The 23318-nt window shown below is 49.7% G+C and overlaps 1 protein-coding gene and 1 long non-coding RNA gene across 5 annotated transcripts in view; one reads left to right on the top strand and one right to left on the bottom strand.

Annotated features, from left to right (window-relative positions):
- KCNH6 (potassium voltage-gated channel subfamily H member 6) overlaps window positions 1-23312 on the bottom strand; it is a 139218-nt gene extending 115906 nt beyond the window's left edge. For all 4 annotated transcript variants that reach the window (XM_025196870.1, XM_025196872.1, XM_014516986.2 and 1 more), the window contains exons 1-2: window positions 23203-23312; window positions 18111-18341 (exon numbers count right to left, since the gene is read on the bottom strand). In XM_025196870.1, the coding sequence (XP_025052655.1) occupies window positions 18111-18341; window positions 23203-23278 (307 nt within the window). In that variant the 5' untranslated portion in view covers window positions 23279-23312. The remainder of the gene's footprint in view (window positions 1-18110; window positions 18342-23202) is intronic.
- Window positions 21664-23318, top strand: part of LOC112549257 — a 2985-nt gene continuing 1330 nt past the window's right edge. The window contains exons 1-2 of the long non-coding RNA XR_003092634.1: window positions 21664-21754; window positions 23044-23236. This is a non-coding gene — a long non-coding RNA (uncharacterized LOC112549257). The remainder of the gene's footprint in view (window positions 21755-23043; window positions 23237-23318) is intronic.

Genomic DNA, 23318 nt, shown 5'->3' with positions numbered 1-23318 from the left:
CTGTGCGTGCAGGGGCAACTGTCTCCACATCCTACTTAATGAAGGGGTCAGGGGGAGCTCCAGCTGTTCTATGATAAGAAAACCAACAGCAAACAGGAAAAAATACATTCTAAATATCTGTATGTTATTATGATGAGAGAGACACTGGTAGTCTTCCAAACTGCTTTAACATTGTAAATAGATCAATAAAACATTGCCCAACTGATCTCCCTCTCTCATTTTAATTGTGGAAGAACATAGATTTTGGGGTATTTTAAATAATGAATCTGGGATTATTATTTTTTTAAAATCAGAGATTTTGCAGTTTTTAAATAGGAAACACCAGGATTCCTGCTAGTGAGGCAAGTGGCAGGACCCAGGCAGAGGAGCCTGCTCAGGGCTGGCACCTGGGACCCAGCTGGAGGTGGCTGACCTCTTGGGGCCAGGAGGACATGCTTTGACTGTTCAAAGCAGGCCACCACACTGAGAACATTTTTCAGGCAATAGCTGCCCAGATGACAGGGTGGCGCCACACATGGCAGTAGTGCCGCACAAAGGCCAACTGTGCAACCACAGCCCATTGGCAGCTGGCACAGAGGTCCAGGTGCCTCTACTGTGGCCTGCAGTCCCCATTCAGGTCTGGCAGGCACACAGCCTTGGGGCCACATACTGTCACGGGTGGCAGCAGGTCATAGCCAGGCAGCAGCCCCCACTGCCAGACTGCTGCAGTGGGTAGAGGGTGCAGGGAACTCTGTCAGAGCTGCTTCAGCAGTCCATCTGGCACAAGGGGCTAGTGTCCCCAGATACCGGTTGGCCAGGCCCCAGAAGCTCCTGTCTTTTTGTCCATTCAAAATTGCCATGGGCTCTAAGGTCCACCCGGTAAACTAGTAGCCCTCACTATATGGAGGCTAATGGACGAATGGAACAACTGATTTTGTGGGATAACCAAGGAAGAAAAAAAAAAAAAAAAGATAGGAGTGAAATGAGGGCCAAAGTGAAAACAAGTGTTCAAGGGGAACACTGAGCAGAGCCCCCTGGGCCACACCTACCAGTCCTCAAAGGCATCCAAGGAGCCCATGGATGCTGCCTACTGGTGCTTTGTTCAAGCACATTTCCAGGCAGGAGAGAAGTAAGCTCGAGCTCCCCCTGGCTGCAGATCTGGGAGGAGCTGGGCAGGTTTATTTTGCCCCAAGTGGCACAACTTGCCCCACACCAAAGTGCATGCCCGGTCACATGTGCTGAGGCAAAAATCCCTGGCTCAAATTCGTGCTGTTCCTATTTGAGCTGCTGCAAGCACACATACCTGCATATGTGGATGTGCATCTCATCTATAACCAAGGAGCCTTATAAGGGTGTGAGGGTCACTTTTCTGGGGGAACCAGCACCAGGGACAGGAGTGTTTTTCTAGGACTGAATCTGCCCTGGGAAGTGTTAATAGGAAGAAGTCGCTGAATATAGGATGTCTCACACTGATGGATGCATCAATGTGGTGATTGCTCCCACGAGCTGCCTCTTAAAGGTCAGAGCCGTTTCTTTGCTTAATGATGATGCTACTAGACCGGGGGGGGGGGGGGGGGGAAAGAGAGAGAGAGAGAGAGAGAGAGAGCGCGCGAGCGCGAGAAATAGCACCAGACCCCTTTACATAAACACTGCAGACTGGGCTCTGTAGCATCTTAGGGCCTCTGTACTGGCAACTCTCCTGCTCCATTAGAAAGCGATGTTGGCTACATGATAGGGAGTCAAAGGTTGTTCATGCGATTAGTATCGCCATCTTTGTAACACCTGGGACTGCACTGACCAAGGGGCTGTCTAAACCTAGTGCAAAAAGGCAGGCCCTTTCCCAAGCACTTTACAGCACTGTTCACTTCCAGCCTTAAAGACTGGTGTGTCAGATGCTGCACACAACTCTTCTTCCTAATCATGAGATTAGCTTAAACTTCTTAGGGACAGAAGTTACACAAACTGGTTTAAGTACATAAACCAGTTTCAAAATGGCCAAAACTGGTTTAAGATAAATCTGGCTGAATGTAGTATCAGACTTAATAGATTTGGGTCAAACCAGTTTATGTAGCTTCTGTCCCAGACCACTTCCTTGTTTAAGATAAATCCAACTCCCCCAGCATCCTAGACGCTTTGCAGCTCTGGACTGGGCTGTGCTCTCTGCTCCAGAGAGCTGGGCTGGCCCTGCCCCTCTGCTCTCTAGCTGGAGCAGCACCAGGGGCATGACCAGATGCTCCTGGCTTGGCATGGCCCCCTGAGGCAAAGGGGACAGGGAGGGGGCTTATTTCCCCTTTCCCCCAGGATCCCAGGTGGGGTCTGCCTGACCTGGGGACATCAGCCCCTGTCAAGGACCACCCCCAACCCTGCCTGCTGCTCCAGCGGCAGAGGCTAGGGCACGGCAAAGGGGCCGGGGTGGAGGTTTATTTCCTTCCTGCCATATCTTTAACATCTGCATATCAAACCACTACCTGCACAGCAAGGGTAACTAACACCTTGTTAAAACATTAATCCAAGAGCCATCAAGACTGCAGGGCTAACAGTCTTGTTTCTCAATCTTTGACCCACCTACCTAGCAAAATGTATTTTCCTATCCATGTTTCAGGGGTGTAGGTTGTAGTCGTGTTGGTCTAAGGACATAAGCAGACAAGGCTCTTCAGGTAATTTTTTCCTATCCGGAGACTTAGAGGAAGGGACAAGATAGGACTCTTCTTAAGGAGAAGACTCCATCCCCTCCTACCTCTGGCAGAAGGTAAAGTAAGCAGTTGATAAGGGAAGGGGGAGGGCAGTGGCGATGCGTAGAGGGTGCATGTGTACTGCCCCCCCTCCCCCGAGGGCCAGTGCACCCCCTGACTGGCCACACTCGCCGCTTAGGCAACGGGCAGGGGGTGCAGGCAGGAGTGCCAGCTAATTGCTGCAGCCATTCCCAGAAGTGACCACAGGCACCCCTGGGATTGGCCATTGCAGAATCGGCCACAGGTGGACAGGCCCCCCCCTCGTGAGTGGGGTCAGAGCCCGGGCGGCTTGTCCAGGAGGGGGGGGGGGGGGGGGGGGAGGGGGCACATGCCCACCCTGACTAAGGCAGCACAAGTTGCCCATGGGGGAGGGGGCATGATTCCCCTCAGCTTCCCCAGGGCATGAGGGAGGGAGAAGAGGCTGGGGAACCGGGACTGGCGGGACTGGTCCCCTGCCACCCGTCAGCAGAGCCAAGCCCTGCAGGACCAGACAGAGATGGGAGGTGTTGGCAAAAACCTGGTATAATCATCACATGTATGTGCTGAAGATGAGACCAAGGGTTTCAGACAGCTTGAGCTAGTGTGACAAAACAATGCAGAGAAGTACATTTACATTATAAAGCAGAAGCTGTAAAAGGTAGGAGACTCGAATGCCCAAGTAAGGACTTGTCTTTTTGGTTTATTACATTCCAGTTAAGTTACACTAAGTTGTGCGTGCTCTCCCTGTGTTTTGGGCTGCATCTTAGCTTAGGCAATGGTTTTTGCAACCTCTAGCACATGACAGAGCAACCAAAGTGCTGTGTTCAATACATGCTTGCTTCAGAGAAAGGACTATTCTTGCTCAGACAAGGTTCTTTGGGTGAAACTGATATCTTTTATTAGACCAACTTAAATAGTTGGAAAACAATTATTAAGCAAGCTTTTGGGTTCAAAAACCCTTCATCAGGCTAAGGAAGTTTCAGCAGTATTCTTGCTCAAGCTTTTATGAATTTAGTGCCACTACCTTTTTTCCTACCCACCCCCTCCTTAATCTGGCAGCAGCTGCCCCCCCTCCCTTGAGCGGGGATGGGGCAGAAACCTGGCAGGCAGTGCCCTCCTCCACCAACACAGACCCCGGCCGGAGTCCCATGTGGGCCAGGGAGGGGATTTAAACCCCCACACCAGTGTGCTAGCCCTGGGCTAGTGCCTGGCCATGTCCACTCTGTTCCAGCAGGGGGGGGAGGGGGAAGTCTCTCTTCCCTCCCATCTAGCAGGTGTGGTCTAGCACCCCCCCACGGGCTTCTGGATTGAGCCACTGCAGGCGTGTGGCTGCATTTCCTGCATCAAAAGTGAATGTCTTTCCATTTATTAATTGGTTCAAGCTGCACAGCTTAGACTAACCTGCAAAGACTGAATCGATTCAGCCTTGGGCTTTCTGACTGCCTGTACCAGTCTTAAACTAATAACAGTCTGCATTCTCTTGATTTCTCTTCTCACTGTGGAACCATTTAGGTGCACTTGGTTACAAAAAAAATGCTAGAAAGCATGATCCAAGGAGCCTAATGTAGCAGGCTCCCATCCAGATGCCCCCTTGAAGTCACACTTGCCTGCTGTGCTGTCTTCCCTCTCTAGCACCTCCTGTTTCCCACCTGCTGTGCTTTCATGTTAAATGTTATGATAAATTTGGGAAAATGCCTTTAGAAGGCAAAGTGGCCTCTTTAGATACTTTCCCTATTGGCACTTTCCTCAGGGCTTCTCAGTCCTGAGAGTCATCTGGGGGCTCAGCACAATGTACAGGGTGCACCCCCAACACAGTCCTCCAGGATGCTCACCTTCAGCACGGGTACTCAAGCCATGCATAATTATCCTTCTACAAAGTTTTCTCCACAGCACCCTTCCCTTCTGCGTGGCACACTGGACCCCTTTCTGTCAGCCCTAGCTCAGTTTCCCTAGGGTCCTGGCCCTGCCTCTAGGATAACCCCTGGGCTCACAGCATCTATAATCCTCAGTTGTATATAGCACAGGACTCAGAGCACCCCTGGTGGCTTCCACTCACCTTTTATTAGACACCTCATGCCTTATAGCTATCATCCTAATCTTCAGCTCACACCTGGGGTTTGTACTTCCCCAGATTCTCCCCTACTTTCAACTATAGCCTGAGGTTTCCCTTTCCTAGGGCCCTTCCCAGCTTCTATCCATAGACCACCTATAGCCTAGGGCTTGCCTATCCCCAAGGCTCCCCCCCTCACTTCTAGCCAGCTTGCTTCCTTCTGGATTTCCTGCCTGCAGTGTAGCACCAGCCCCACAACACCAGCTCCCTCTGAACATACTTACAGAATCATACCTCAATGCCAGGGATTTCTTTTCCAAACCTGCCAGAAACAGCACAACACAAAACTTCAAAGGAACAGCTCTCTCCACCAAATCCTAAGCCCTAAAGCTCCCTTTGCCTCAGGAGCCAGGCTTATAGGGTCCTGGGCTCCACCCTCTTCCAAGCACATGACCCTAGCTCTCTTAATTGGGTCTAAGAATTTCTTTTTAGTCCAGCAGTTTTTCTGCAGGCACCATGCAAATCAGTAGTTTCTAAACTTTTTTTGCTGCAACCCTAAATTGGCCACCAACAGGACCTCCTGACCCAGCACTGTGGGGCTGCTGGGAGCAGAGTACAGCAGTGACAGCCTGGGGGTGCTGCCATTGCCACATCTGTGTGCAGCAGCCCTGCCCCACCTGCCTGCTGCTTCTAGGCTGTGTGTGTGTGCACGTGGACTCTTCATGACCCTACTGAGGACCCCCTGTGACCCTGATTTGGGTCATGCCCCAAAGTTAGGAACCAATGATGTAAATAAATGCCTGGAGTTCAGCTCCCTATCCTATTCCTGCTTGCTGGGGGTAAGTGGCTGGCAGGTTATTTTACTGTCTTGGAGCTATGACTTTTAACTCTCTTTTGCTACTTGTCTCTTTGGCACCAATTCAGCTGCTAGCAATCTTGGCAGCCACATAATGCTGCCTTCATTCCCTCTTAAAGTAACATGGGCTAGAGACCCCCTGTTACATCTAGATACATACTCTGTTATTTCAACCAAGGCCAGGATGTTCATCTATTCTCATGACTCCAGCAGCTAGTTTTTAAAACAAGCTCCAAGCATAGTAAGGCATGCAGTGGCATTGCCAGAGTTTAGCTAGCAGAACCAACATGCCTGAGTCTGTGGGTGCTGTACCCCTATCCCCTAGGCATAGATTTTGGGAGGGAATCTTCAATGTTAATAATGGCTGCAAAATTTTCTGGAGGAGATAAGGTCAAGGCACTGAAATTTCCCTTGCCTTGGGCTTTTGGTTGACACAAAAGCCTTATGGGTATAACCCTGCTGTGAGTGACCAGGTAAGCAGTGTTTTACACCTTCCCTACAAGGTGCAGGGAAGTGAGACTCAGGCTCATCCATGTACAGGTGGAGTTAGTTATGAATACACACAGCTGGGTCCAGGAGCTGAGATGTGTTCTGCTAATGCCTGGTTCACAGGCACATCCTACAGCACCTGAAAACACTGTTAACAGGAGACATCTCAGATCAAACATCAGGTTTGCCTCTCCTCACGGAGCCTGCCTAGCTCTCTACAGCCCATTCACACCTGTGCTAAGTGGCTATAAAATGCTCCTAAATTAGAGTAACTTGGAACTAGTATAAATGACTACATAAGGTACCAACCAGTGGAAAATCATGTGTATTTTCTCTCCCAACAAAGAAGTACAACCTCCCTGCTGGAATCCAAGGCTTCCTGGCTCTGAGCCTCTAGTAACACATTGAAAAGGGTTCTGTGCTGTGGGGAACATGAAGAGCAGGGCTAGGAATAAGGACTTTTTCTTGTGCATTCTTTCCTGCTCCTCAACTCAACGGAGGGGCAAGAGAGCTTGACTCAGATGTTGGTAGAAGGCAGCAACCCTGAGCCACAGAAGAAAGAGCCCAGTTTCCCACTGCCTTGCTCCTTGTGCTGTCCTTTACACTGCTGCAGTGTCATAAAATGTGATCAGTCAGAGGTAGGTAGGATCGACATCAGTCTTATAACCCTGCAGTGTGAGAGTGTTGCATATGCTTTGCACCAGTGCAAAAAGCTGCATGTGGGATAGGGCCAAATTAGGGCCTGATTCATTAATTCTAAGATGTATTAAACACTAAGCAGCCAGCTGAAAGCCCAGGAGGCAGCAGACAGGCTGAGGTCACAGTGGAGCATCAGACACTAGATATAGGCCCACAGTGACACCATGGAGGGCATATCACTTTTCAGTATTTTAATTTGCACTCCTTCCTGCATCCCATGACCGAATCACAGTTTCAGTCACAAATGAAATGAGTTTCCTGGGCTCGTCATGGTCACTAATTTTTGGTGCTACTGGGCAGAATCCCACACAGACCAGCTACTTCTGCTCAGGACAGGACTACAGCTGGGGTAAATCTGGTCTGATGAGCATCAAAGAGGCAGGTGGGGGTACAGAACAGCATGGACTGCTGCAAATTAGACCCGAGGTGCTGTAACAGAACTGGATGAGGGCAGCTGATCCACCAGATGCTTGGTACCTGGATCCAGGCTGAGGTCTCCAGTTTCATAAGCATCAGATTCATGCAGATTAACAAGAAAACCATTCCATGCTAATGGAGCCTGCCAGCTGCTGCTCCCTGGGCAGTGCCAATGTGTCAGCACCACCCAGACCCTGCATCCCCAGTCAGCAAGGAGAAAGTATGCTCTCCTGTGGGCCCTCACTCATGTCCCAGCGCAAAACAGGCATGAGCTGAATATAAAACCCTGACACTGATTTCCACCTATTTCATGCTGCTGTAATGTGCTGGCACCAGGTACATGTTGATGACTTTAATGCAGGTCCTGGGCTTTTACAGAACCAGTACTGCATGCCACCAAATGGTATCTGGATGAGGAGGTACATCTCAGTCATTAACCAGCATGGGGGAGGAGGGGGGAAGAGTCCACTATCATGGCTGCATATTATACCAGGGAGCTCATCTATCTCCATCCACAGGTTGCAGCTCAAGTACAGTAGGGGTGGAGTGAGGATCTTGGCACAGGGTATGATCTATCCTGGGAAGCAAGGCATGGTCACTGCCACACATGAGGGCTTTCCAAGGCTTACCTGGGAAAGCGAGTGCCAGTTTGCCTGTCTCACAGTGGCCCTGATATAACTACAGCAGCTCCTGTTTGCATTAAAGCAAGGACACTACAAACTGCATCCATGCTCTCCACAATCTCCTGAAGCAGGCCTTGAAGAGCAAGGCAGCCCTTACTGGTTCCATGACAGGAAGAGCCTTCCTGGCCCCCTCATTGCTTGAACTCTGTTAAACACCACCCCAAGTGCCAGAACTCTGACAGCAGCACTGGGGATGGATGGGGTTGGCCCATGGCTGCTCCCTCCCTGCAGTGGGAGTATGCTGAAATGACTGATCTTGTAATTAATCTCCTGGCTCTCATACTCTGTCACTGTCCGGCCCAGCTGTCAAGCATCTTTTAAGGAAATTAACTTTTGACTGATCTCCTGGCTTTTGAAGAGGGTGGATTAGGGATGCCGAATCAGCCATGTCAGGCTTCAGTCATTTCAACAGCATTCCCAGGACCTGCTGCAAGGTGGAGGGGGAAGGACATCTCTACACATCCCTTTCCTGGCCCCACCACATGCTACCCAGAAAGGTGCATGCATGCAGCAGAGGTTGGACCACGCAGGCCACTTCTATGACCACACCACACCTGTCACTTTTGGCCATGTCTGCACCACATGGTGAGTGCCTTGGGGCACAGGCCTGTCTTACAGAGCTAAGCACACAAATAGGAGTGGAGGGCTTAAGAACAGTTCTTGCCCTTCTAGCATGTCTGCAGCCTGAACAAAAAGGGGCTGATAGTAGGATGCTGCCCCCACCATAGATAATGGATGTGTCATTGTTAAGCATTCAGGTTCCCTTTGCTGTTCTATCTAAAGAAAGATCTACGTTTACAGACACTGGCATCACAGGAACACCAGAGAGACCCTGCAATCAGTGCCCTTGTGTGCTAGACACTTAAAGCACTAGAGCCTCTTTGCCCAAGGACTGGGCAGCCTACTTAGGCAAGCATCTGAGGAACAGAACCCAAGTCAGAGACCAGGGACCTGCCCATGGCACCATACTACCTAGTCCTGTATATCACCTTTACCTGCCCATGGCACCATACTACCTAGTCCTGTTTTTCACCTTTCCCAGCCTCAACCTATCAGCAGAGACCCCATGACTGTGGAGGGGCAGACACACAACAATAACAGAACAAGTGAGTCTGCTCTCAGGAATGGCCTTTCCTTTTTTGTGCCCTTGATGAAGTATTTAGCAGAATTTGCAGATTTTTTGGAATGTTACAGGGTCATGCCATGAACACTTCTGCTATGGTCTTAAACTTGTACCCTCTGGGCTGTTAACCATGTGCCTTAGCACCTGTACCACACCATGCCCATATTATAGGCTAGCCTATTGGAAAGAGGCATTTCCTAAAACTTTAAAAAAATTCTTATTGTATAATGGATAAAAGAAGCAATTCAACTTTCACTTATATTGTTGAAATCCAGCCAAGTGTTGTAATTGATATTTTAGTGAAAGACAATGTTTGTTAAAAAAAGATATCTGGTATGAACAAGATAGGTTTCATAAACTTTTTGATAGCATCTATTTTTAAAGGCTGTCTTTTTTCCACAGGTCACAGAACTCCCACAGAGAGAAGAAGGAAGAAGTTTTAATTGTTCCATCTTGTGGGTCTCTGATAATGCCTACCTTCCTACAGCTCCTAGCACCCAAAGGCCTGGAGTTGCTTCCCGAACAAGCAATCCTCAACACCTTTGGCATGGTATGAGTGTCACTACATGGGGAAACTATGGCATTGAGTAGTGAAGTGACTTTCTTCTGAGATCACCAGGGATCCTGGTTTTCTCTGATAAAATTCAGTCACTGAAGCCAACAGGCTGGTAAGGTAAGAAAGGGGTTACTTTTAGTCACACTCTAAAAGGGGTACCTTTTAACAGTGCAAAGTGAGGCAGAACACATGGATGGGCATGCATGTCCAAGCTTATTCCCAGCTCCACCATGGACTTGCCTTGTGAGTACCACAGACCCTGGTTTTCTCTGAAAAAACCCCCCCAAATTTTCTGATTACCCCCCTCCCTGCCAAGCCCACATTTTTCTGTAATTAAAACAAACCACCATATAGTGGTGTTTCATATATAGTGGCGTCACACACACGCAGGCACGTGAACACACACACACACACACACACACACACACACACAGTGGTGTTTCATTTTAATCATGAAAAATGTGGATTTTGGGTGGTGGGGTGTTCATCAGAAAATTTTGGACTTTTTTTTGGATCTGTGGTGCTCACAAGGCAAGTCCATGGTGGAGCTGGGAATAGGCCTGGACATGCATGCCTATCCATGTGTTCTGCCTCACTCTGTGCTGTTAAAAGGGGTAGAGTGTGACTAAAAGTAACCCCTTTCTTACTTTACCAGGCTGTTGGCTTCAGTGGCTGAATTAAGCATTTCCTGCTTTTTTCACTCTTACCCTGTGGAGACAACATAGCTCTTCTGTGTGTGTCCTCAGCACAATAGCCTGTGAAGTCACAATTGGTTATGCCATTGAAAATGCCTTGGAAACCACTGAGGGCATCAGTGAAGAGAAGGGAGTTTCCACCCATCACACAGGGCTGTGAGATCCTTGTTACAACTGCAGTGCTTGGGAGGGAAAGAATCTGGGCTGACCTTTGGATTCCAGGCAGGGCTGTTTGCTCATGTTTACATGGAGCTGAGTAGATATGATCTGGCGTCATTGCAGAAATGAGAGCTCTGGGAGCCCACGCTGTAAAACAGCCATGCCTTTAAGGGTGTCTGCATGAACCCTTATTCAAAAGACCAGGCTTTGTCAACCAGCAGGCAGTAAAGAAAGGAGATGAGCAGTAATCACCACCCAGGGGATTGGAACAGCAATGGCACTGCTGGGGGCTTCTGCAGTAGCTATAGCAGCAGCAAGGTGTCTGTATTTTAATGTAGGAGAGCCCCAGATCCTGACTGCAGGAAGGACACTCCCAGGAAATGGCTTCTTCCTCTGCCTTGGTCAGTGAAAGGAGCCAACCCTTAGTCACAGAGCAACTCCCATGTGAAGTGTCCTGCCTTCCAGGGGACCGACATGACTGGAGCTGCTTTCCTGTTACCCCTGTGGTTTGAAGCCAGTCCTGAATGAAGGCCCCACAGTTTGTGAATGAGGTGATTTTGCCTGTGATGAATGAAGTAATAATTACATCAAGGGTTCCTGAGTTTTCAGAGTGGCCCAGATCAGAGCCTCTGGCCCCAGGCAGCCCAGAGTCACAGGGCACATCTGGATGTGACACTTACAGCCAGGGTTCAAATTACACTTTGACTCTTGGCGGGGGTAGAGGGGGTCTGCAAAAAAATTGGCTGAGATCGGGGCAGTGTGCATGGGTCCCTGCCAGTACCATGGGGTTGGGGCCAGCGGTGGTGGCAGCCGGAAGGAGCTGCTACTGCTGCCACCAGGGCTGCTTTGAAAGGCACAGGTTAGGTGGGCCTGGGGTGGTGCACTGTGGCACATGGGCTCCAGGTGTTGCAGGTGGGGGGGGGGAATGGAAGGGGTACTGACCAAACCATTGGGGTTCTTGTCTCTTATGGGGGGGACTCAGCCCCCCTGAGCTCCCCTGTAATTTGAACCCTGCTTACAGCTCTCAGAGGTGCTAGGGCTCAGCTGGGATGGATGGGACCTGCCTCTGCTTTCCACTAGTGCATCCCCTCTCAGCCTCGGGAGGGAGCCAAATAGTGTGCCTCTTCAGGAGGCTGTATTGAATGATCCAATAGGTCTTTTCCAGTTTTACATTTTCCTGGGAAAGATAGTCAACCAGTGTCCTTCCACTGATGGCCAATTGCCCTCCACTTTAGGTACTGCATCTAAGGGGAGCCTGAGTTATACATGCTTATACCTTCATTCAGGCTAAGTACAGACATTCAAAAACCCCAAGCCTGAATTGAATCAATCTCTGCAGGTTAGTCAAACCTGCATATATTGAATCAATTTGCAAGTGAATAGACATTCACTTTTGATTCCAGAAATGCAGCCACATGCCTGCAGTGGCTCAGACTAGAAGCTGGGGGTCACTAGAGCGAGCCCTGCCTTCCCTTCCACAGCAGCTGCAAGGCTGGAGGGAAGCTGAGCTGGGGGGGCATGGCCAGACACAGGCCAGGGCAGCACTTCAGGTGAAGGGGGAGAGTGGGAGAGAGGGGATATGGCCCCTCCCTCCCCCACACTTTGCCTGAGGCTGTTGCCCGGGCAGGCTGTGGCCATGCCCCCACCACTAGAGTGGTGAGCAGGGGGGAAAGCTGGGTACACCCAGGCTGGGGTCCTGTGTGGGTGGGAGAGGGGAGGAAGAGGGGTTTAATTCCACTTCTTCCCCCTGAGCCTGCTGGCCTATGCCCCCCACCCCCTCCACTCCAATGGGGAAAAGTCTGGCAGGGGCCGCTCTGCCCCCACCATGCAGACCAGGCTGTGCTAGCCAGGTTTCCCACCCCTACCACCTTGTCAGCCAGCCCTCACTGCTCTGGCTAGGGAGCAGAGGGTCTGGGCCAACCCTACTCTGCTCAAGCAGACAGCCCAGCCCAGTCCAGAGCTGCAAAGCATGCTGGGATGCTGGGGATTCCAATGTAACTTGAACCAGGAAGGGGTCTGGACAGAAGTTTCATAAACCAGTTTGACCTAAATCAGCTAAGTCTGATACTACATTCAACCAGGTTTATCTTAAACCAGTTTGGGCCATTTTGACACAGATTTATGTGCACTGGACTTTTGTTCTGTTACAGGTTTAAACCAGTTTCTGATCAGTTAAACCTGTTTATGTGTAACTTCTATCCCTATAGTCCTACATACATACCCACATCTACATGCACAGCCATAAGTGAACATGCAAGCATGCATGCATACCCGTGGGCAAGCATTTGCAGATGTCCATGTATGTAGATGCACACATGTGCTTTGAGGCCCACAGTCATTTCTGTGCCCCACTTGTACAGCTAGAATACCCTTAGTGCTGTTGCTCAATGAGTAATCACCAGCAAAGAACACAGCACTTTGCAGCAGTGTTCAAAGGAGCCAGGATCTGTGCTTTGAAGGTGCTGGACATTATTACATCACTGGCGGTTCACAAAAGCAACAAAACAACCCAGCAAGCTGCAGAGCTGGGATCACCGCAGTAATAAACAGCAGGTACAGCCTGAAGATTGGCTATGACATAGAAAAAAGGAAGACGATCGGGTTCTGAGCCTCCGCTGTTTAATTAAGCAGCAGCTCCCTATAAAGCAAGCCTTTTATTTGCCGATAAGACCCATTTATAATGGGCTGAGTGATCGCAGGCTGAGGACTGTGGGGAGACAATGGAAAAGCTTTTTGCTAGTGGGGCAGGGTTTTAAAAATAGACATGAATGGCTTTCTTGAAGGCTGAAAAAAAAAATCCAGCTCAGAAAGCAAGTGCTGAACTTGTTGAGCTTCTTCTGGAGCCAGAGGAGGAGCTCAGACAGAAAGGAGGAGGGGGCAGAGCCTCCAGGAGAGATGTTCCAGAAGCCCTGTTTATCATTCGGACTGCAGTAGTGCGTGGGCGGCCTAGCAGTGAAGCAGGGATCTAAAGAATGTGAAGCACCTGGCACTGTGCAAGTACAGGACAAAATATGACTCCCAACAGCTGGGTCAGCTTAGGAACAGCCCTCAGCCTGGGCTCAGGGCTTCAGGTCTGTAATGAGATGCCTCTGCCACTGCACAACATTTTTGGAGAGGGTTCTAGCTTCACTGTGTCTGCCAAACAAGAAGTACAATCAAGGGTTCCCTGCCACCCAAATCCTTCCCCCCAACCTACATGCTGGCAGCCCTGTCCGCACATTCTCCTGTGTTTTCTTGATGCCTACATTGTAGGCAACATGGGAGTCCTAGCCTGATCAGTATCTGGCCAGCACTGGACACCACGGGGCTGTTTCTATCACAGTATCCACAGGAACTAAGCTAGGAAGTGGAGCCCTGGAAATTACTGAGGGTAGAAGAAAAAGATAGTACACAGCCTCAGTGGCACACAGTGACTTTCCATGACCCTTGTGACCCTTCTGTGAAGACAGCACACTGGTTCATTCCCCTCCCTGCAGACACTCATCCTGCTCCCACATGATCCCATCTCATTCACACAGTGATGGAGGGAGGGGCAGGGAAGAATCCTCCTGTCCCACAGACTGGAGCAGCCCACTCGCTCTGCATTGCCCCAGGGAACTGAGAAAATGAGGGAGCTTGGCACACTACAGGATCAAGCCCTTTGTATGAACATAACAAGCATGCTCATGCCCAGTTCCACACTACAAGGAACAGTTTTCTAGCCCCTATGTTCTGTTTCTCTCAGGGTGTTCAGACCCTGCAAGACAGAGGAGATCGTCTGTGTTCTTGTCAGCTCACTGTGTTTGAGGTAAGCCCCTTGTGCTCAGGCCCACAGCTCTTACAGAGCAAGCACAGTGTAACACAGACCCTCTCCTCACAGATGCATCTATTTACAGAGAAAGGCAAGTCACTGGGCACCATTTTCTAAAGTTTCTGAAATAGAAAAAGAGCAATTAATGCTCCTGTAGGAAGTTCTTGCCTTCGGGGAAAACCTAATGAGGTCATTGCTGCTGCTGGGCTCAGAGAGACATTAATAATGGTAGGACTCAAGGAGTACAGCCCCCACTTAGAAAGCAGAGTTCAGAGCTGGCATAAGGGCAGTCTTATTTTTTCCAGTAGGACTTTCAACAGACATGAGAACATCCCGTGGGCAACTGGTGCCTCCTGAGTATGGGGGGGGCACCCGCAAAAGCCAGTATCAGCGGTGGAGACAGAGCTGGTGAGCACCCACAGACTCTGGCGGCAGCAGCGGGTATGGAGCTGGTGAGCACCCACAGACACCAGTGTTGGCAGCAGGGAGAGAGCTGGCGAGCACCCACAGACGCTGGTGTCAGTGGCAGGGACAGCCCTGTCAGGGGGGGCATGTGCCCCGCTATTAGTCCACTATGGAACATCCTGTGTTCAAATAGAAGTGGCATTTGTTGAGCACCTGTCTGACAAAGCAGCTTGCCTGTGGCCTAGCAGGTATACATGGCTGCTTTCCCCAAATCTGCACCAGCAACTATGCATGTGTGTGAAGCATCTCAGAGAGGTACACCAATAATACTGTCCTTGAGTGGGCAAACCTTCTACTGACAGTGAAGTTCTTTGGCTAGTGCAGTTTGCAGCAACTCCCTAAGCAAAATAAACTGTTGGCAAACATGCCAGAGGACTTGATCAGTATGCAGAGTTCTAGGAGAAAATCATACTCCTCACTGTTATAACTGCTGGCAAAAACTTGTGTGAGCCTGGCCTAGTAAACAGCAGCAGCAGTCAGGGTCACATGGAATGCAAAACATGGTGTGGGGAGAAGGGGTGTTGCCTACCCCACAGGATACTGGGCAGATAGTCAGGACAGCATGGTTCTGGCCCAGTGGATAGGGACTAGGGCTAAAAGTCAAGACATCTGGGTTCTGTTCTCTTTCTAACCATAGGAGTCATTTCACAGCTATTGCCCTCCCCACCTGTGCCTATTTAAGTAGTAAAACGTCCAGGTTTGATTTTAGTTTATGCATGCATAGGGCACCCTGCATCCCTGTGCCCTGCTTGCTGTCTGGGTCTGTAGGTTCTATCGTAATTGAGATGATTATTTCTATAAACAATGCATTTTTTTTGTCTAGTAAGTGCCTGATCTTCTTAACCCTCCCGCAGTGGAGCTCCCATTGACATTGCTGGGAGTCCTGCACATACTGCCCGTGTGCAGCAACAAGCACTAAATATTTATTTAGCTCCCTCCAGCATTAGAACTAATCACCAGTATTTTCCATCAAAGCTTCATTTTCATCTTAGCATGAATCCATCTGTGCATGCACAAGCATATTCTGCTGGATGAAAATGCTGCTTGGATGCCATCAGCAGATATGGCAGCACTGGGATGACTGAATGAGAATGAGTCTTAACCACCTGGAATGAAGTATTTGGGCTTTGCACTGAAGCCCATTGAAGCCAATGGGAATTTCACTGAGTTCTCAGCTGTTGGCACTGACGTCACTTCCTGCTGTCTACAGCTTAGCCCAGTGATTCTCAACCAGGGTGCCATGGCACCCTGGGGTGCCTTGAGATCCTTTCAAAGGGATGTGGGGTGCCAGGCAATGTTAGCACCATTAGGTGTGGAAACATGATTCACAGTATTAACTCAGAGAATTCAAATAGGAATCCCTAGTGTTAAAAACATTTTGTCCAGTTGTGGTCTTTCTGAGTTCTTTGCAACAGAAGAATTTCTCTGTTCTAAGCACTGGACCAGTATTGTTCTAAGCACTGGACCAGTATTCCTATGCTCCTGGGATTGTAATAGATGTTTGCGTTTGCTAAGTAGGAAAGAGATCAGGGTAGATTGCAGTTTCTAGACTAATTAAATCAGAGCTATGTAGCATAAGCTTTCATGAGCCCAAGCTAGGAAACATTGTTTGCCCATAGGTGGCTTCTGCCTATGTCCATGAAATGAGTCTAGCCACATCTCTTCTCCTGTAGGCACCAGACTCACCTTACTGGCTTTTCAGATGGCTCTGGGCTAGCCTGCTATGTGGTAATATAACCACCAAGCTTAGCACAAAAGGAACCTTTCTCGGTCCAGGGAACTCATATTTATATAGCGCATAGACAGGCATAGGAATACTGGTCTAGTGGTTAAAGCAGCACTCATGAGACCCAGGTTCATATCACTGCTCTTTTGTGAACTTCATATGTCACCTCAATGTCCCTGTGCCTCAGTCCACACATGTAAAATGGGGATAACAGTCCTGCCCTGTCCTGCCTTATGGGGGCTTGTGAAGGTAAATACCATTGTCACCCCCAGAAATTCTTGTGTCCAAGAGGAGTTTTTAATGCCCCACCTCCCCAGCTGATACCCAAGTCCTTACCTCCTGAGTGTAGGATCATGGTGATTTTTAGCTCTGTTTCTATATTTTAGACATGGGCAGATGTGCCCTAGAAGTGTTCTAACACAAACATTCTTAAGTGTTATACAAAAGTCATTTATGACTTTTATTAAAAGAACCTGCTGGTCTAGGTCACTTGGAATGCCTGGGCCTGGGGCAAAAATCCCTTGCTCCCCTCACCACCCTGAGGCACCATTGATGACTACACAGAAGTCTGAGGAGTGCTTACATCCTATGATAATGGCCAGATAAGTCACCCTGGAGACAACTTGAGATGATCAAGGTTTGGTCTCTGAGACTGGAATTACCATCAAAGGTTTGGAAACAGGTACAGTCCAAGCTTTGGCTCCCAGCTCTGTCCAATACAGTGTTGGAGGTCAGCCCTGACAGAAGAACTTTCTGCTCAACTCATGTATCTCAAGAAATGCACAAAGGCTCAGGGAACAAGTTGCCATTCCCACACCTTGCCTCTTCTCCCCTGTGCAGGTAGAGTCAGCCAGATCCTGACCCCACATGGCCTGGGGCAAGTCTAGAATGGCACATAGCACCTGATCTTGCTCTGCACCTCATGCAATCAGAAACCTCCATGCAAAAATGGGTACAAAATGCTACCATGTCAGAAGAGTGACAACACTGCAATGTCAAAAAGAGCACCAGGTGCAGAGCAACAGAGAACCAGGCACACTGGGGCTGCTGGATGCTTAGAGTGGATGTAAGCAGCATTCCTTCTAAGCTGCGTGGCATGCTCAGTCACACGGGCACGCTCATGCCGCGCTGCCAGGCACGCCTGTGCAGCCGCACACACCGCTCAGCTTAGAGGGAACGCTGGATGTAACCTGCTCACAGAGGTTCCATTAGCCCAGCATGGCTGGGTAGCTTTAAGATCAGTGCATCTCACTGCTAGGAAGGTGACCTGGGACCAGATGTACAAAATGCACCAGCATTGGGGAGCACAGGAGAAAAGGGTCATTGTTGGACAGGCCATGAGGAAGAGTGAGCAAGAGAAGAACAGAAGGAATGCTCCCAGAGCACAGAGTTTGCTTCTGTTCTGTCTGGTGTACATATCACTGGTTCTTCCAACAGGTACAACTTCCTCCTACCTCCACTTCCCTGATCCCAAATCCTTTCTGTGCTGGCAAAGGATGTGGAGATCCATCAGTGTAAGGGGAGAATCAAACCTCTATTCTACCCAGTGCCAGACCAGTCTAGGTGCTGTTTACATTGTAATCATTCCCATGAAAAACAACTCTTGGGGTGAAACTTCCAGCCAGTTACCCCATGCCAACCCCACACTGACACACACATGGCACTGCAATGCTGGGAGAACCCAGGCAGGTGCTGCAATGCAGGACTCTTACTGTCTTTCCTGTAGTAGAGGATCTCCAGCTTGCACTCCTCAGAGCCCAGCAAGGCCTGTGTCAGCTGTGAAATGGAGTTCTTGGTGGTGTCAGGCCCAGTAAGGAAGTTGCAGGTGCAAGGGCGCTGCATGACCTCCACCCGAGAGTAACCAAACATCTCGCAGAAGCCATCATTGCAATAGATAATGGCGCAGTTCTCCATCTGTGCATTCGCAATGAGGAACTTGCGGTCTGTAGAGAAACATGGGAAGCAAAGGATTAAAACAAGAGGTGACCCCTGAAATGCTTCCTGGGATAGGATGGTTAGGTGGGTGTGGCCAGAGCTAGTCCACCTGCACAGCTGGGCACAAAGGTTTGACAAGGCTCCTCCACTGCAGTTCTCATGTCAGTGGGGATCTCACAGGCAAGAGGACTAGGTCCCAGCCACAGGCTCAGACCCAGAGAACCTGCACCCTGTTTCTATCTCTGTTGCAAACCTAGTGTGTGATCTGGAACCAGTTACTTTGTCCCTAAACTTCTCTGCTGTAAGCTCTTTGAAGCAAGGGCTGCTTTTTACTAAGTCTTCATGCAATACCTAGTATTAGGGGGGCTCAGTCTCAGCTGGAACCTCAAGGGACTCCTGGAATACTAGAGATAATAAAACACTAGGCACTCCTTTGTTCAGCATGTTTTTTCCCAGTATCCTAGTGGGACATCATCATCATTGGAATGTGACTCGGCCAGAGATTCACGGGGCTGTCATTACCATCTCCCAACAGAGGATCTCATGGTGTTTGACAGACACTAACTTTGCACAATGTCCACAGATATGATCTCTAGGTATGGATGGGAAAACAAGCCCTGGAGGGGACAGGTGATCAGTCCATGGTTTCACAATAATGCCAAGTATAGAGGCCCAAAGTTCTGATCCCTGATCAATGTGCAAATTCATGCATGGCTGCCTCTACCAGCAATGTCCCAAACTACCTGCTGTTTCCTCCTTCCCTGATTATCAATGCTGGTGACCCAGACAGATGGAAGTAAAGGGGATCTTTCTCCTCTGCTGGCCACACCCTCTGCTAATTCGTACAGTGCATCAAGTTCACTGCCATTGTCATTCTGGTGCGAGGCAGGGATATTTCCTACACACATATTTTCCCTTCCCCTCAGGGATCTTGCCTGTGAAAATGGAGAACTTTTAGCCTGGGGCTGGATGCTCAGATCTAGCATCAATGGGCATAGAACTAGTGACTTCAATGGTAGGGTGGTAGGAAAAGTAGAATTACTGCTCCAGGCCCTGCCCTTTGGCCCAAGGTGCCTCCCAGCTCTGCTGCCCGCACCACACTGCCTTGCATTCCCTCTTTTTTCAGTATTCCCGATAATGCCATTTCCAGCCCTTCCCTTTGGGAGACCCAGTCTAAGAGCTCCCCCATAGGATGGAATTAAGAAAGAGGTGATTCAGGCAGAATAGCAGAATCCTCTTTGTGGCAGTGAGGCTGGTTTTCCTGTGGGATGGTTCCCCAGGGGAGGCAGTGGAAGCCTATAGCTTTTGAAGCTACATAAACACAGGACCACAGGGGATCATTTGGTGCTTTCCAAGGAAGGAGGTGATATAGGGAGGTCTTTCCCATCTTGAGGCTCTCTGAACCTTAAAGGAAGGGTAGATTTGCATCTTATAGACCATATATATAGATATATATATAGCATAAATTCATGGGCTGAAGCTCACTTCATTAGATGCTGTGAAAGGGCTAACTATGTCTCTCTGCTTTCTGAATCTGTCTTTCTGGTTATGGTGGGAGTAAATCCAGAGTATCAGAATCAGACTGAGGGATCAGCTGCTAGCTTTTCCATTTTATAGTTTTATTTTTCTTGGCCTTGGATCCATACTCCAGGCAGCACACTTTCCCCTCAGTCCTTTTTGCAGATACTTAACCTAGCCAGACTCACTCTTTTCAACATTTGCTTAAATCCAGTACCTGCCCTGGTAGACCAGATTCTTCAAATGGGGCACAGCTGTGCTGAGGTGGCTTCATCACTGAAGGCAACACAGAAGGCTCAGTATAGACCACCTACATTAGCTTTCCCCTTGAGAGGATTTCTTAATGAGTTCTACTGTGTGCTAGGGCAAATGCTGGAAAGACAAACATGTCCTACGCTGGGAAACACCAGGAAAGCCAAGCCATCCATGACTCATGGCAGCCTTTGGGCAATGCCAAAGACAACAATGTGAGAGGTCGACCTGCCCAAGCACAGAAGGTTTCTCCTGCCTATTCACATTGCTTTAGCTCTCTTGGGAAGCTGCCCTGTAAAGCTCAGGCTGATGATACGTAGGATTAGAGCAGGCATCTCATCTCCTGTCCTTAATATAATCTAGCAATTTAGAGAGCGTGGTGTGTGGCTGCCATGAAGTGCAGCTGCTCAGATCTGCAGGGAGAGGGACATTTCCGACAAGAATGGGCTGAACCCAGGTCCTGGTTCTGCCCCAGCAAATTCTATGGCATGTAACTACAAACAAAATATGCCTTTTGGCACTGGGGGCAGGGACATAATTCCCAAGAGGTGGCATCTGCTTTGGCTGAAGCTGGAGCCAGGTCTTAAATGCAGAGGGTCCATTTGGAGTCTAGCTATTAGCACAGTCCCTAATTAATCTTGCGGATTACATAGGAATGGCATCTGCAGCATGTTTATTCCAGTTCTGCTGTTGCTTCGTTTCCCACCTAGCAGGGAATGTGCATTCGCAAACCAAAGTGTCAGACTCACCAAAGGTCTGGAGATGTGTGCTGTAGCCCTGAGAGGAGGGATTTCAGTGTACCTACCAGCAATACCCAAGGGACAGACCTGGGGGATTCCCCTCGTCACTTCCCTGGGGCCTCTCACTGGTGGATTAGAAAGCACTTTGCAAACATTAATGAATTAATCTCCAGCTGGGTGAATAATGGCATTTTCAGGTCCAGGTGAATGAAATGAAAAATCAGGGAGGTGGGGGGAGAGCAGGGAACTGAGTCTGAGACAAATGGGAACATTTTTGAAGAAATGAAAGGATGTTTTGTTTTGGATCACCCTGAAATGTTTCATTTGACCCAAATCATTTCTCAGGCAATTATAAAAATATTAATTATAAATTATAAAAATAACCTGATTATAACATCTTTCCCTGCCAGAAACTACCATTCGGAAATTGCAAATCCAATCAGCCATGTTGGAAGCTGTTGAAACAAAATGCTCTGGCATTTTCAGAAATTCCCCCCCACAACCCCTATTTTGGGGGGTCAAAACTATTCACTTAATTTAACCTCATTTGGGGACTAGTTTTAATCCCTCCAAAAATCAATTTTCTGGAGTTTTTTTCTATTCACTGAAAAAAATCCACCCAGCTCTAGCTCCAACACTGTTGAGAGGTAGGAAGTGGTCCTTTATATGGCCATTTCAAAGCTAGTTAAACTAAGGGTCAGTGCTGTGCTTGGGACCACACAGGGGGTGAGCAATAGAGTCAAAAATAGAACTCAGGAGATTGAGTACAGAGTTACTGCCCTGCTCACTTAGCTGCCCTGTCCTCCCCTTCTGATCCAAAGTCAATGCAAACTCAATCCTCATCCCCTGAACTGCATCTTGCCACTACCTCCAAAGCGGACATGGACACAGCGCAGGGGAGGAGCAGCCAGGTTGGTAGAGGATTAGTTTTCTAACCAATATTTCAGTGAGTTGAGACTTAGGGCAGAACTGGGGAGGGGAGTGGGCATCTGGGACTGGTGGGCAGAGGGAAAAGAGGATGCTGATTTTAACCAGACAGCACAACCCGGTTCAGAGGGAAATGGAATTAAAGTCTTGGGGGTTTCAGTGACTCACAGCAGGAAGCCTGGCAAATACAATCCAGAATGGAGTGGAGAGCCAGAAATAAATGGGTTTTCCTGATAGAAAGTCCCAGAATGTGGGGGAGTGGGGGCAGAGACAGGGGGAGTCCAGTGAGGAAAAGAGGCCTGGTCTATCTCTCGCCTTATACCACTGGTAATCAGGGTAGAGCACTTGCATCCACTGGTGCAGAACTGGAACGGATGGGAAGCAGCCCATGCAGAAAGGTTAAACCACTCAAAGGCCCTTCAGAGAGAGAGGGATTAGAGCTGAGCAGCTCCTGCCTCCGTCCTCTGCTGAGTCCCTCAAACCTCACTGCCTCCCAGGGAGGGCCAAGGCTTGTTGGGAAGAGATTAAATCCTGCTTCTAAAATGGACAGAGAGGCAAGTTTAAGAGATGAAATCCTACAACTGGGGAAGGAAGTGTGACAGGCAACCTTTATGGCTTTTCTGCAGCTGCCACTTTAGCAGTATCTTGGGGCCCTCTATCAGGAGTGGCAGCAGGCAGATTTGCAAGTAGCAACAAGTTCCCGTTTGACTCCCTCCCCCCCACTCCCCAGACCAGCAGGCTGGGGGGGGCGGGTGCAGGGAGAGGTCTGTTTATTTCCAGGTTAGCTCCTCAGCCAGCACAGGCAGCTCCAGGCTGCAGCTGCCAAGGCAGACTGATACACCAGGCAAGTTCCATGAACTCCCCATGGCCAGGATCACGTCACTCACCACCAGGACCGATCCCAGCCCCTTGCCAGCTACAGATCCACTGGGCGGCAGAGAGTGACTGAATCACCCTGCTGCAGAGAGCCCACAGCCCTAGCCAGCCTACACCTCACGCCCCCAGTGCAGAAAAAAAAGAGACTCCCTCCGACACCAGATTTTACATGGGCCGCACTGAATCAGATGCACACACACAGTCTGAAAAGAAAGATCCTCTGAAGCAGTCACCTTGGGAGGGCCCCCTGCCCCTTCCCAGCCGTGACAAGATCTCCGGGTCTTGTACTAGGGGACCACATGCCTCCTCTCAAGGGGCTTTTACAAGCAGCTGCAGGCACTGTGCCAGTCGAGGCAACACTCCCCCCTCCCAGTTTCGCACTGCCTCTCTCTGCCAGCACCGCTCGGCTCGCTCCTCGCTGCGGCTGTCCCGCTGGAGCTGAACCCCAGTGACGGCAGCGGGGTCCCCTCCCGATCCATCCCCTTCCGCCCAGCGGGGATCGGCGCCTGCGGGGAAGTTGTGCCAGGAGCCCCCTGGGCCGGCGCTCAGCACTCACTCTGCCCCTCGAACTTGCGGATGATGGTGTCCAGGTAGGTGTTCTGCGGGGCCACGTGGCCCCTCCGCACCGGCATGATGCTGCTGCTGCTGCTGCTGCGGGCGGCGGCGGCGGGG

This window comes from Alligator sinensis, unplaced genomic scaffold, assembly GCF_000455745.1.
Source record: "Alligator sinensis unplaced genomic scaffold, ASM45574v1 scaffold444_1, whole genome shotgun sequence".
Classification (NCBI taxonomy): Eukaryota; Metazoa; Chordata; order Crocodylia; family Alligatoridae; genus Alligator; species Alligator sinensis.
This window is presented reverse-complemented; position numbering and strand designations above follow the sequence as displayed.